A 15,610-nucleotide genomic window follows, 5' to 3' on the forward strand; every position below is an offset into this window, starting at 1 on the left:
TAGGATGTGGTGTAAGGTGAAGCAGAGGATGCATGCGGCAGACAGGAAAACAGAATGGGGACTTAAATGTGTAGAGGAAGACAAAGATACCCACTATGCTGCAGAATCATTGAGCTGGTACTCTCTGGATCGACTGAAACAGGCCTGCACTCCTCCATCCTTCCACAAACGCTTTATCACTCCAGCCAGCTCGGCTGTCATGAAACCCTCCTCAGCGCTGCCCGCCAACACAAACAACTGCCTCGCGTCATCCTGAGACGCAAAGAGAGAACAGCAGATTTCAGTTCTTCCATGCATTCAATTGCCATTAGCTATGTTTTCATCCACTTATTTTTATATGCATTTTGGAATATTGCATCAAAAGAACACTGGATGGAAATGCCAAGATGCCAATAAATTCTAAAAATGTGCACAATTGAGTAGAAAAAAATTTGCACTAAACTACAATGGAAAAATAAATTCCAACAATGCGCATCAAAAAATCATGGATTTTGGACTAAGGGATAACTTGACTAACTGGCAGACCGATCTCGGTCACAACATTTGAAATGTTGTTTTGTTCGTTCTGAAATGCTTGAGCAAAGTCTGTCATCAAGTATTTCTGTATAATTGTTTTAAACAACATCAGGCATCCACCTCATTGGTTTTTGTTTAGTTTGCCCGCTCTTGAGGTGCAATTAATTTATCATTTAGTGCCAGTTTATCAGGAAGTGATGATTTTGTTCTCTTTGACTCACTAGATGAAATTTATTCGAAAATGTTTTATGCGATATTCTAGATTTGTGCTTAAGTTAAATTCGCAACTTTAGATGGAAACATAGCAATTGTCTTGTTTTATTTATTTTTTAAGTGTATTTCAGTCATTGCACATTTGTATGAAATTTTTAATCAATTGCAATTTACGGACTAAACATCCAATATCAAAGATGCTTAATTTATTTAACTTCCAAATGGACCGTTACAGTTTCTGCCGTTCATTCACATTCTTATAGTGTCTGTGAATCTACACAAGTGGGCTGTAGGCATCATGAAGCGCACCAGGCCACCGATTCCTGTGACTCACCGCTCGTGCTGCATCTCCGAAATCGATCTTGAGTCGCCCCATGGCACGAATGATGGCGATGATAGACTGAATAGTGTTGCTGTAGACAACAGCTTTGTACTGTTTGCACTCTTCCTCCGAGTAGCCTGCCTCGTGGATGATTCTATATAAAGAGATATGAGTAACCAGTAAATCATATTCAGCATAAAACTGAAGTGTAATTAGCGTACTAATTAGAGCACTTACTTCATTTGTTTGACTATTGTGCTTTTCCCAGACTCCCCAGCACCTGTCAAAGAGCAGTTGTGTAAGAGTTAGCTTATTTGCCTACAAACAATAAAAGTAACGCAAGTGTCTGAACATAATGAACTTTAAGAACAACAAAATGTCTTAGTTAATGTATGAGCCCCACAAGACAAAATGAAAATGAAAAAAAGAGCGATTCAGAAGCCTTTGAAAGTTTCAGTTTGGTGCTTTGTTGCTGAGAAGCAAGCGTGAATTTTTAAAACCCTGTAGAGCGATGTAGACAAGATCCTGAAAACACAAGATCTAAGACACTGAACATTGTTGTACATAGTCATTCTAATGCTTTCATTATTGCCTTTGAATATTTCATTAACTTCTCAGAGTGGTGGATAAAGGAATAGTTCATCTAAAAACTTTAATTCTCCAACATGTACTCCTGATGTCATTCTGAGCATGTATGGCTGTCTAACTTACGTGAAGTCGTTTCAAAGAATGTTTATGGAGTTGAACAGTCACAGTCCCCATCTACTTTCATTGTATGGAAAAGAGCAGTGTGAACATTGTGCTAAAAATCTCCATTTGTGAAGAAAGAAGGCCTGGGCATGGGCATTGAGCTTGACATAAGGGTGAATAAATATAATGCTGAGTAGATAAAATCATTGGACCACACCTATAAGTCAAGTGCCTTGTATGTTTATAAATGTGCAATTCTGGTAAACTCTGTTACCTCCTACTGCTGCATTGATTAGTTCAATAATGAATCCACTTATAGAATCCAATTTAACCAACCAGCTTAACTACTGGGATATCGTTCCCTAGCTATGTGTGTGCTGTCTTGATCTGAACAGAAAAGCCCTACAGAGTTAAATGAACAAAAAAATTAAGGTTCCAAAAGGGTGTTTTCGCATTGATGTCACAGCAGAATAACCATTCTGTGAGTGATGAGTTCTTAAAAGAACCATTTTTTTGTGTTTACATTTAGTGTGAAGTTAAAGGTTCTTCATGCAACCATAGATGCCAATAATGAAACTTTATTTTTAAGAATCTGTTTCTGTAAATATCTTCAATTGCATTTTTGGATGGGAAAAAATCTATTTGTTTGACCAATGGCTGATGGGGAATGTGTTCGTCAGTACATAAATTAGATATTATAGTTGTCAAAATGGACTTTTAATGGTTGGTCCACCCTTCTAAGTAGATGAAATTCACCACACCACATGCTTTTCTGATATTGTTGCGTTTATTATTCAAACGTTACCAAGTTTAAATGGTCAAGGTACTTTCAGTAGAGTGTGTACAGCTCTTTGACAAATGCCAGCATCTGAAAAGCGTGATGGGTTACAATCTGGGTTGCTATTTCAGCACAATAGAATCAAATAATAGACCATCACTTTGTGGACAGTAATTGTTCTGGTACAACACAATACACAAAGGTAGCACATATTCAATTAATTTACATATGGCTGAATACAGTGTTTAAAATATAAAAAATATTGGTAACACTTTAGTAAAGGGTCCAATTCACACTAATAACTAGTTGCTTATTAGCATGTCTATTATTAACACATTGGCTGTTTATTAGTGCTTATAAAGTACATATAATGCATGACATCCATAATCCTACCCAATACCCTAAACTTAACAACTACCTTATAAACTATTAATAAGCAGCAAATAAGAGGTTAATTGAGGCGTAAGTCATAGTTAATGATTAGTTAATAGTGAGAATTGGACCCTAAAATAAAGTGTGACCAAAATATTTTACAAAAAAATTATTCAAATAAGTGTATGCTCAACTACATTTTCTGTTTAATCAAACACTTTTCTTCATTATGATATCTGATTTTTTTTCCCTATCACACACACACACACACACACAAATAATATTATTTATAGTGTACATTTTTACTTTTGTTCCATATTTTTTGTTTTTACTTATTTAGTTACTACTTGTCTTTTTAATTGTCTAATATTTTATATTATTATTCATACATGTATATTATTTGTAAGTAATGTTAAGTTACAGTTTTAATACACCAACTTAAAATTGTCAGTTCAGCCAAGAAAATATATTATATCTTATTTTAGTTCAGCTTTATTTCAATTAGTAAAAAGATTATTTTTTTTATATATATAGTTTTACTTTTAGTATACTGTAACAAGTCGATAACAACTCAGTTCACTGAATGTATGAATTACAATTTGAATGTATTTTTGAATAAATTATTAGACAGGAAAAAATGAGGGTTAAAACACACCCTTGTGTGTTTTGCTTCCTGTTATCTGTGTGTAAAATCAGCTCCTGCCATGGAAAACAAAACAGACATTTAATTTCTGTCCAACTGTTTTTAAAAGCTAAAACATTATTACACCTGTAAAGGAAGAATTATATTAAACCACTGAATCGGAAAATGGAGGTGCATGTTTTTATAACTATGAGCAGTGCTGAAAACAGCCCTCCAGGGCTAAAGCAACCTGGGAGAGATCTTAATAAAGCAATGGACAAACAGTGAAACGTGCCACTAGAGGAACCAGGAGCGAGCCAATTTCTATTCGTGAAAATGAACTGTGGAGAAGCTGTTAGCCGTGGCACAGTTACACTCATCTAGCTTTTGTCCATTTGACACATGTGATCGCGCACACAAACGCATCTATCTGTACACGCGCATGCTCGAGTCCAGACTCTCGTCACACAACCATAGCAACCAGACCTGTTTCTGAGGACGTGCTGCCAAAGAGGGCTCAGAGACCTGATGGGCGCTTGCCAGCGAAAAGCAGCTCTGCAGTGTATCGCTCATATGCATGCCTTTCCAGTAATGCACGATAACCCCCTGTTTGTCATAGTAACTTGCTCTTGGCTTCCTGCTGATTATGTGCATAAAGCATGTCATTTCATTATGGCAGATAAACCTCTTCTGTTGTACGTTCAAGGGTCTGGATGTAAATATGCATTGTAAATTGTTGGAACTTTAATGATTTGTTGATATAAGACCATTACGTTTGAAACTATAAAAAAGGATGCACATTTAATCGGACATTAATTAGTAATTTAGTTCTAATAGAAGATTTTAGCTGTGAGTTTTGACATCAAGATTCCAAATGAGAGCAAGCATCAGAAAAGCTTCACTTGGTTCGCCATTTATCTGCATGGTACTAAAAAATGACTGCAGTACCAAAATGAGAAAATGTCAACATTAATCTGCCTGGCTGATAATGAATTGCTTCCTTTGGTGGACTGAACAAATCAAGCGAACACCCACCATGATACACCTGAACACCTTGTAAACTTACAAATTAGGTGGAAGTTGTCGGGACACTGTGAGCAAGCCCGCCGAGGCATAATAAACAAATATCAACATATGCTGGAACTGCCTTGGATGAACCGTTTCCTTCTTTAGTGTGTCTCACAGAGACATTTTTGAGTTATTTTCACTCCAAAATTAAAGAAAACAAAATAAGAAATAATTATGCAGTAAAAAGTGTCCACAATGCCTTTTTGGTCGGTGAGATCCCATTCAAGAATACACATACAGTATCTTAATAAATAAAAATTATTACATTTACATTGTCTTGGAAACTACTTGTTTTGTAAAAAAGCATTCATGATTTTATCTATAAAATATTAATTATATGTCTGATTCTGTAATAGACAAATCAGCAGACTTGTAAATACCTTCGACTTTCTAAGATTTATTATTTCTGACATTTCAAAAATTTCAATAGTGCATCTATTTCCTAATTTGGAGGCAAATCTCATGATCACCTTTATTTGAGTCACTGCCACAGTTTACCCCGAAGCACCTGACATGATTTGCTGTACAGCTACTTTAAAAAAGAAAAAAATTGTGATTTGCCAATGTATAAAGTAAAGTAACAATTCATTTTACGGTCCAATTCACACTATTAACAAACCATTAACTGCAACTTTTGCCTCAAAAAATCTCTATTAATCTGTTAGTAAAGTAGTTGTTAAGTTTAGGTATTGGTTACACTAGGGATGTAGAATATGGTCATGCAGAATATCTGCTTTATAAGTACTAATAACCTGCCAATATGTTAATTATAAATATGTTTAGAGATTTGTGCTAATTCTGTTTATGTAACTGTATGTAAAGTATTGCCAATAAAATATGTGCAGGTAATGATTAAGTCTGGATTTCATGGTTTTATTAAGAACAACAACAAAGGAACACACCTTGTTATGCTTGTTTGCCGCCTTTTGCAGGAAGAAAAACATTATCTATTCTCCTACTTCTTTATTATGCATACACTGCATTTCACCTCAAGCATCATTAAAGTACATCTGTTCTTTTCGGCTCCTATGTGATTATGTAAGCCACTCAGTATTTTTCCTTTGATTAGTCTACTAATCAAATATTTTATGAATAGTTTAATCTCTATAACTGATAGCAGGCCTCAAGTTCGTCACGCTTCATAATTGCCATATTCCATTCACGAACTTTCCTTAAATAAAAATTCTAGCAACATTTAATCACCTTCATGTTTTTTTTGTTTTTTTTTACCTGTACAGGCCTAAATGTCTTATGTTGAACACAAAACAAGATGTTTTGAAGAATGCTGGTAACCACACAGTTGCTGTTGGTTTTCCATACTATTGAAGTCAGTGGCTATCAGCAACTGTTTGGTTACCAGCATTCTTCTTGTTTTGTGTGCAACAGAAGAAAGAAACTCATACAGGTTTGGAACAACATGAGGGTGAGTAAACGGTGACATAATATTCATTTTGAGGGGGGACCGCTGACATAATGACTATTTCTTGCTGGACCTCCCAGGATCCCTCTCCCCATTTTTGGACAGTTAGCAATCGATAACAGGCTTGCATCACTGCCTTATCAGTGAAACACAACTCCAACGTGTCCCAACACACTGACGCCATGTGACAACTCTAATGCAATGCTTTGTCGCACTGCCCAGTCTTATTAGATTACAGCAAACACACGCTACATATTACATTACACACTTCAAGCCCTTCTAATCAACCTTACATGCAGATACGTTTACTTTTCACATCTTGTTTTTGCAGGTGAGATCTGTTAGCATTTTAAGCCAGAATTTTCACTGGCAATTGTGTAAAGATGGCTTGTGTATTAAAACAGAATTGCAAAAATTCACAAGACTTTTTTTACATTTTGGTTAGGTTGATGGAACTGTCTTAATTTAGCATTTGTGAAAACACTGGCAGGCCAATAGAACAAAATTCTGACCAGCACCTCGTCTACCATTGGTTGAAAAACAGATAGCTCCACCCTAAACTCACACCATTGGTTAAATCATAAGTTTAACTGCTTAAACAAACAGAGCGATATTTTGAAAGCACTACAGAGCCATGGTGCTTACATTCTTTACAAGTCAACATACAAACAGCTGACTTGGATACAAATAATAACAATATTTAAATGGGAAAAAAATGATACTTCTTTAAATCCCAAAGCACAATCTACTGTAGCTACTCTGTTACTTTCGGTAACAGCTCAATGTAAACATTTGACCTGGCAGGGACGTAGATGAGCAGACACCTGTATTTGGAGAGTCTCCTTCAGAAGGAAGAGAACAGCAATAGAGAGGACACATTATTTTAATTATGTTTCACCACGGAGGCCTGTAGCCCGGAAGGGACTTATAAATCTACCCATCCAGGGGAACGAGAGCGAGAAAGACAGAGCTACACTGATGCATACACACACATTTCTGAAACAAAGAGTTTCTTAGACGACCCGAGATAAAAAGCTTGTTCTTTTGGAGCCCAATAAAATCATGACGCGCACACTAATTTGAGCACGTAAACACCTAATGAGGATTAACAATGTCTTTTGGTATTCCCAAAACATCTTCCACTGAATTCACATCTCACAAAACACACTGACTCATCAAACAGCAGACGCTCACAGGAATTCTTTGGCTTTTTTCAAAGAGAATTCTTTTTTTTTTTTTTTTACTTTTACTTAAAAGCGATTTTACAAAGACTGCATTACAGTAGCTGAGAATGCATAAATGGGAAGTAAATAAACTAAAACGTTGACGTAACTAATCACAGTTTTCTGTAATTAATCATGTTAGGTGCAATCATTCACACCATCAGTTAGGTGTCAATCCGTGAACAATGGTCAAACAAATATGCTTATATTCTTAGCCCTAAAAAAATCAGAAAAAGTGAACATAAAATGAAATGTCAGGCAGAAAGAAAGATAGTTATAATTTACTTTCATTTTTTGGAAGAAAAAAATGCAGAATGAATTGGTTACCGATGCTCTCTGTCACTGACATTCTTTTCAAACATTTCCTTTTGTGTTTGATGGAACAAATAAAGTAATCATAGGGTTGATTTTGATTCTGTGCTGACTTTAAAAAGCGTTAAATTAGTGCAAAACACTCATATGTTGTAGTGTTGACGTGCTTTGTGACGTTAATTTATTGAACTGACCTCTGAACTTTCCCTCCGATGACATCATTGGAATTTGAACGGTATGCACATCCTCTTAAAGTCCCTCAAACCGTGACGCGCCAAAAACAACCTATATTTTCACTCACCCACACATACTCTGTAACTGCTCTATAACAGATAGTAACACTATACACTAACAAAATGACCAAACTGAAACAGCTTTTCCATGACTGATAGGCTCTTCGTTAAAGGAGATATTTAAGGGTATAGTGGTGTGTGTGTGTATGTGTGTGTGTGTAAGTGATCAAGAGGGAGATGGTCTGAGGTTTGCATGGTTTAGACATTAGTTCTGCTACATTAGGCCCAGTCAGTTTGTTTTCACCTCCGTAGCTCCAAACACCAAACACACACACACACCTCCGTGAGACCAGCTGTCCAGCAATCAGCTAGTGTTATCACACACACACAAGCTTCAGGTTATGATCCGCAACACACCCCACCCCGATCTCTATGGGGTGCAAACACTAGCCATTTCCTGCCAAAAGCTGCAAAAACAACATGTAATGAAAATCAACCCAAACACCAACTGGAAAAAAACATCACTGGAGATTGGTGATAGACTGATACATATCAGCCAAAAAAAATGAATCGTTCAGCATTTGGCTAATTTGATCTTTTCAGCCAAACTCATCCGCCAAAAGCTGGACACACTTGGCTTCTGAAAAGTATTAAGAATTTTCTGTAAACATCCAGCCTCGTTAATGGACTAACCTTTGTTTTTTAAATAGGATAATGTTTTTATATATATATATATATATATATATATATATTTTGAGTACATTTTGAGAAAACACTGCCTAAATAAACTGATCATCACTAATCACCAGATTATATAATTTAACCTATATATTATAATTTTACATAAATTATAATAAACAGTCAGCCGATTAACATTGCAAAACATTTTATTTGCATATTTTGTGATAACCAACTGAAAATGTGTTTAGCAAACTCATTGACTTTTGCCTCAATAAACTAATTAGCTACTTATTGATAGTTAGTAATGTAGTTGTTAAGTTTAAGTGTTGGATAGGATTAGGGATGTAGAATATGCTCATGCAGAAAATGTGCTTTATAAGTACTAATGTACAGCTAATATGTTCATAATAGGCATGCTAATAAGCAACTACAGTAGTTAATAGTGCGAACTGGTCCCTATTCTAAAGTGTTACCAATTTAATTATATTTTAGCTATTTTTTATTATTTGAGAAAGAATATTTAAAATATTCCACCAAAGAATGCAAACAACAACATATTCACCGGTGACCATCTTATCTAGATATGATTATTGACACTAAAAGAAAATCATATTCGATTCACCGCAAATCTTGTGCAAATGTGCAATGTATGTATGATGAATTACTTTCATATAAATCTACAAGATTACTGGCCTAAAAATCTCATATCTTGCTATGAATGAAAAAAATATAAAACGGCTCTTTTTTTTCTAATGGATTAGATTTACAATATTATTGGATCGTATCACACTTGAACCGATTACTGAAACGCTCATATTGCAGCATTTTACGGCCAAACATTCGGCACGTTGAGCGATTGCTTCATCGTGTGAGTGTTCTTGCTGCTAAACCACGTCAGGTGTCAACGAACCCTAGCGAGATATTCACAGGCTTCACTACGACCCTGTGCCTGGTACGGTTGTGTTTGAGACAAACACATGAAGACACCAAACCCTCCATGTGCTGGTCATTTCAGCAAACCAAACAGGCTCTCCATATTTAATGCTCTGAGAGATAGAGAGAGAGAGAGAGTGTGTGTGTGTGTGTGTGTGTGTGTGTGTTGGTTCCTTCCTTTCACCAGACTCCATTGGTGCCACTGTTATGGGTAATTTGAACACATTGAGTTTGTGTGTGTGTGTGTGTGCGTCTGCGTGTTGCCTGGAGACGAGTGACAGCTTTTGAGATACCATCTCGCAAACATCTCGGTGGAAGCGGTGTGTATTGAGGTCAGGATGACTTCAGACATTAAATTACAGATGAATGCAACAAACGCACACTGTGAAAAATGCAAATGATGTATCTGTTGGCTGGCGTCTTTGTGATATCTAGCCATCTATTTTGCCTTTTCACGCTCACTCAAGAATAGAAAACTATTATCTTGTAGCCCTCAAATACATCACACTACCATTGGCTGAATTATGTGTATTGTACAAAGAGATGAAAACAGATAAATGTTTCATTTAATTCAATTGTTTCTATTATGCTAGCCTGACTGTCATAAACCATACTGCTATTTTATCCCTGCTTCATAAAAAGGCTTTTCAAAAAATGTATATTTTATAGCAGAATACTTAAAAACCGCCCATAACAGTTAACAGCTTATTAATAAATGAGGGCTGGTGTTAGTATTTATAGGTCAGGATTAGGGTTGGATTGTTACAGACACAGATACCACGACTTTTTTGTGAGAAGTTTAGAAAAATTATGTATTTTATAAAAAAAATAATAATAATTGTACCAGTTACAGCTACATTTTCAAATTCCGCTTTTCTAACTTTGACATTTAATTTAAATATTTTTCATACATATGAATGCTGCATTTTCAAATTTAAACTTCTTCAGTTTTACATTCACCATTTAATATTGCAAATATATATAATAATGTATTGCTGTACATTTTTTCAGACGTATAAATGGTTTTGTTTTTTGTTTTCAAAGGAAAATTAGCTGGTTATATGATATATGTGTTCAAAATTCTGGCCCAATATGAACAGCTAACTGGCTCCAAAGTCTCTCACAGTCTTTATAGTTGATTCATAGGCTAGAGTTGGATATTTATGGGTAGAGTTTGGGATTAGTTGGGATACACGTTAGATTTAAGGGGACTGGTTAGTTCTGGGTATGGTTTTAGGGTTTGCTACATCAGTCCAGAAGACGCCCACAAATACGCCCCATTTAAACAAGACTTGCCTTCATCTGTCATGAACCATGATAGATGCTGTTAATCTCAAATGTTTATTTAACCTATCACATTTACATGTGCTGCTTTAAACACATGTTGTGACATTTCAGGAAACTCGCAGATGCGTGAGACATCATGATCAAATCTACCATGATTTCACAATAAGACCAGAATGAAGCAACAGGTCGCCATTGTCAGACCCCTCCCACATATACACCATCATCACAGGACCCTTCAAAAAATGCATTTCCGCCCATTCAAAGCTGTGCTTTTAGCTTCCCGTTCATCCCGTGGTGTGTGTATGGATCTGTTTTGAGTGCATTGCGACAGTTTTCTATGACAGCTCGGTTACTTTGTGGCCATTTAGCCTATTTGGGACGATCGATAACGCCTTCAGTCCAAATGATTTGTTATTAATCATTTAAAATAATTCGGAACAAAGTAAACCGTTTACTGTTTCAACGGTTATAAAACATATAAAACAATATAAACATAATAAAACCATATAGTATACTATCAAGGGTTGAGTCGCCTAAAGGGTGGACATCAAAAGAGTAACTCCCCGTCACTTTTTTTAACTGTAACTACAGCGTAATACAGTTTTAGTGACTGTGTAATGCGGTTATAACAAAGAAACGGGACAGTTTGGGTCTCTCATATCTGTATTGTTGAATTGTTTCTTACCGAGCAGCAGGAGTTTGACCTCTCTGGCCGCTTTCTCTCCGTCGTCTCTCAGGTTTCTGTCGATCATTTTACTCCTCTCCACCGCCGCCTTGTCCTCCGTGCTTAACGTGCAGCCCATCCTCGCGACGATCCGAACCGTTTAAATCAACATGCACCAGCTCTCTCTCCGGGAAACCACACGCCCTTCTTTAGACACGAAAGCCAAGAACCGAGCGCAAAAGAGGGTCTTGAAAATCAAAAGACAGAGAATAAGGTCTGGCTCTTGCCTCGTTTGATCAAGACTGCTCCGTTCGCCCCCGTTATTTCACCGTGAATCCCTTCAAAGGGATGAAAAAAGGTCCGTAACGTTAAACGCGTCGCGATCCGCTCCCCAGTTCACGGGCACGCGCAGCTTCCTGTTCGCGACTTCTCGTGCACGCAGGCGCGTTCGCGTGTCGAGGCGGGGCCGCGCGCTTGGCCTCAGCATCAGCAGTAAATGGCATGAATGATCCGGGCATCTCTTGGTGCCAGCGAACTGCTGCTTTGCCCTTCTGGCCTGAGTCCAGTTTCAAACAGACTCGCAGGATGAATGGGAGCTATTCAATTCATTTTTGGGGGGTTATCCTAAACAGTCAACCAAAAATTTATTTAGACACCTTCAATATTTTTCACATGATCACAGTTTATTTGATATAGTTTAGGAAATGGTAATACAATATAACAAGAACTTAATCTTGATAATGTCAGATAGCTTTGATAGAAAAGTATTTAATAAATTAGGATGAAGAATTTCTGGGTATAATATGTCACAGATTACTCTATTTTGCTATCCACACTTACATTATATATATATATATATATATATATATATATATATATATATATATATATATATATATATATATATATATATATATATATAGTATTCTAATTGTTTAAGGTAGTGAATTGGTGGGTTTTTGTTAAATGTGAGCCAAAATCATCACAATTAAACGAACCAAAGACTTAAACTACTTCAGTCTGTGTGCACTGAATTTATTTAATACACAAGTTTCACAATTTGAGTTGAATTACTGAAATAAATAAACAACATTCTATTTCATTGTGAAGCATCTGTGTGTGTGTGTGTATATATATATATATATATACACAGTATATAGGCATATATACAGTTGCAATCAAAATTACTCAACCCCTCAGAGACTGCAGTACTTTACAAATACAAGCTTTTCTGAAGATCCAGGATAAAATAAAAATTGCATCTATAACAGTTCACTGGCATATTAAAAGTTTTATTGTCAATATATGATATAAGATTTTTATAAGATTTTTTAATAATACTGCTATGTCATAACTATTCAACCCCATTCAACGTATTCAACCACTATTCAACATTGCTGTTTTTAAATCACTTATTTGCATGGTGGTGAATAAAACACAATTAAGCCTTTAGAAACTATTAAAAACAGAATTAGCTTGAGCTGTTACACATACAGTTAGTGGTATGTCTGCTGCAAAACAGGCAAAGCTCATAAGCAGAAGAACACCATCTCCATCATCAAACTTGGAGGTGGATCAGTCCTGTTATGGGGTTTCTTTACTGTAGAAGGAAGTGGAAATCATGACTGTATGAAGGACATCATGGATTCTTTAAAGTGTCAGGCCATTTTGACAAGAATTGTGATGACTTTGGTGCAAAAACTGAAGCTGATGATCAATAGTCTTTCCTTCAGGACAGTCATCCCAAAGTACACATCCAAATCTACTTCTCCTTGGTTCAGGAATCAGTCATAGAATGTACTTGAGTGACCTGTTCAGTCTCCAGGCTTAATTCTCATTGCAAATATCTGGTGGAATTTGAAGAAAGCAGTGGCAATGTGGAAACCAAAGATGATCAGTGATCTGAAAGCTTTTTCAGGCGAGGAATGAGCCGAGACTATAGTAGAGAGGTGACAGAAGCTTCTGAACACTTACAGACAGCGTTTATTGGAGATTTTAAAGAATAAAAGATTCTGCACAAAGGGGGTTGGTTGAATAATTTTGAACATGGCTGTTTAGAGACATTTTGAATTTTATTACGATTCATCAATGCTCCATTCTCAGAATCACTCAAAAATGTATTAACAAGCTTTCTCTAATACTTTACTGATGCCTTTGTTGAATTGATTGCATAAAATGTTGTTCTCCGTAGCAAAACGTCTTGCAGGTCAATAATTTTGATTGCAACTGTATATAGATCAAAAATGATATCTGGTGTCTATAATTACATTTTGGTTTGACTATGTTAAAATTAGTTGTATTATGTTGTTGTATTAAGTAAATATCTTGGCTGAACTCATGTTAAACTGTCTTAATGACTTAAAACCTGCCTTAATAGTTACTTGTTTAGCTTAAAATTTTCAAGCAAAAGATTTCTTAATTTGTTTCTAGCCAAACAGCGCCATGGTTTTAAATAATCCAATATTTGGTACTTCATCATATGTTTTCTCATGCCATTGAGAGTCATGCTACATGTCTTAACCCTATAAAGCCTACAGGTATATTATAATTGATCAATAATTGATCAATTGATCAATTATTTATTTAATTATATATATATATATATATATATATATATATATATATATATATATATACATATAAACATCTGGCTTTTGAGTAACATTTATGGGCTATCTCTTAATCTTTTTATTGCATTACATTTCATTATACTTTTTGCCAATAAAAACACAATAATTGCTCAGTTTGTGCCTTTAAATAAAAATGAATGTTTATTTTTACTCCCTGAGTGTAATCTCCACATTTTCATGTGGGCCATAAAAGCCTGATATATCAAATACAATACAAAACAAAACACACATTTGTAAACTTTCAATAAACAAGCTAAGATTCAATAAACAGTTCCATTTCAAAGTCTTTGATCTTTTTGACTACTATTTATTTGTATGTCAGGGTTTATGGAGTAACAACATCACATAAACACTCATCAAACACACACACAAACAAAAAACAATAACTTAAATCTACTTCAATCAGGCCTCAAGACTTAAACACAACAAGGGTGCAGTAATCAAACTGACAAGGGGAATGTAAACTAAACGTGGCAACTAAATCAACAACAGTGTAAATAAAAGCGTCAAGTGGTCAAACAATGCACCCATATTAATTATTCATGCTCCAGTGCATGCTGGGAAGAAGGTAAATGGGACCAAATCACAAAACCCTTTTTGTAAGCCTCTTTGAGCTAGAACATTAAAACTTACCCTCTCTTCTTTAAAAATGATATTATATCTTCAAATGAGTAGATTTGCTTGAAATATTAGTCATTTTGTTTAAATACAACAATAAAGCAAATATTTGTTATTTTGTTGTTTCTGTTTTTCATTCCTTTCATTCCCTATTCAATATATCATTCATTCATTCATAAGGAGAAATATTGGCAGCTGTTTCTGTAAGCTGTTAAAATATATTAACAAAGCAAACTTTGAATGAAGTATTTTTATGCATGTTCTTGCATGCATGTTTATGCATTTCATTATGCATGCTCATGTGCTTGTTTACTGGATTTTCTATTCTATTCTATTCTATTCTATTCTATTCATCTCAGTGTCCCAGTTGTGTCTTCTCAGTTTCATGAGTTTGTCCTAGATCCATCACAGATGCCAGTTGCACAATGGACCATATGTTCCAAGGTCAAATGAACTGTGACCACATCTCACTGCAACATCAACACTGCTGACAATCCTGCGTAGCTTGCAGAAAGAGCCTCAAAAATCATTACACCATCACTCCTCGGTCAAGGATCAGCCTTTTAATATGCAAGCACGACTGTCTGTGTGGTTTAAGCAGATCAATTTGGAAGTGACCTCAGACCTTACAGTTGCTTTGAGCTGCTGAAAAAACACAACTGCTTTGAGTGAGCATTTGCATTGGATCTCCAAGGGTTACAACACTGTACCCACACATTTACATGTCACATGAGGCTATTACAGCTTGTATGCAAAGTGTGTGTGACTGTCTGCTACAGTTCAGTGAGTACACGAGGCAGGTGATAAAAAAAAATAATGCGTTTGTCAAAACTATGGAACTGAACATAACAATGTGTTAATTAGTGAGTTAAACTTTTTTTGGTAACTTTTGCCAATTTAGCTAGTATGTTTTAGAAAAAAATGCAACATTTTCAAATAAAAACATTTTTGTCTATCAAAAAATAAATCTATCAAAACTGTGATTGACACTGTATTTGGCAATGTTTTACATAATATGACACTTTATA

At 35.6% G+C, this 15,610-nt stretch overlaps 1 protein-coding gene and 1 long non-coding RNA gene across 2 annotated transcripts in view; one reads left to right on the top strand and one right to left on the bottom strand.

Annotated features, from left to right (window-relative positions):
• The window catches only part of LOC127956483 (uncharacterized), an 18,810-nt gene extending 18,657 nt beyond the window's left edge, over positions 1-153 (top strand). Inside the window, exon 5 of the long non-coding RNA XR_008153571.1 lies at positions 4-153. This is a non-coding gene — a long non-coding RNA (uncharacterized LOC127956483). The remainder of the gene's footprint in view (positions 1-3) is intronic.
• Positions 1-11,758, bottom strand: part of LOC127956482 (guanine nucleotide-binding protein G(i) subunit alpha-1-like) — a 20,770-nt gene extending 9,012 nt beyond the window's left edge. The window contains exons 1-4 of the mRNA XM_052554422.1: positions 11,356-11,758; positions 1,289-1,331; positions 1,064-1,205; positions 95-252 (exon numbers count right to left, since the gene is read on the bottom strand). Coding sequence (XP_052410382.1) covers positions 95-252; positions 1,064-1,205; positions 1,289-1,331; positions 11,356-11,473 — 461 coding nt within the window. The 5' untranslated portion in view covers positions 11,474-11,758. The remainder of the gene's footprint in view (positions 1-94; positions 253-1,063; positions 1,206-1,288; positions 1,332-11,355) is intronic.
• Positions 11,759-15,610: the final 3,852 nt, after the last annotated feature.

This window comes from Carassius gibelio, chromosome B4 (genome assembly GCF_023724105.1).
Source record: "Carassius gibelio isolate Cgi1373 ecotype wild population from Czech Republic chromosome B4, carGib1.2-hapl.c, whole genome shotgun sequence".
NCBI lineage: Eukaryota > Metazoa > Chordata > Actinopteri > Cypriniformes > Cyprinidae > Carassius > Carassius gibelio.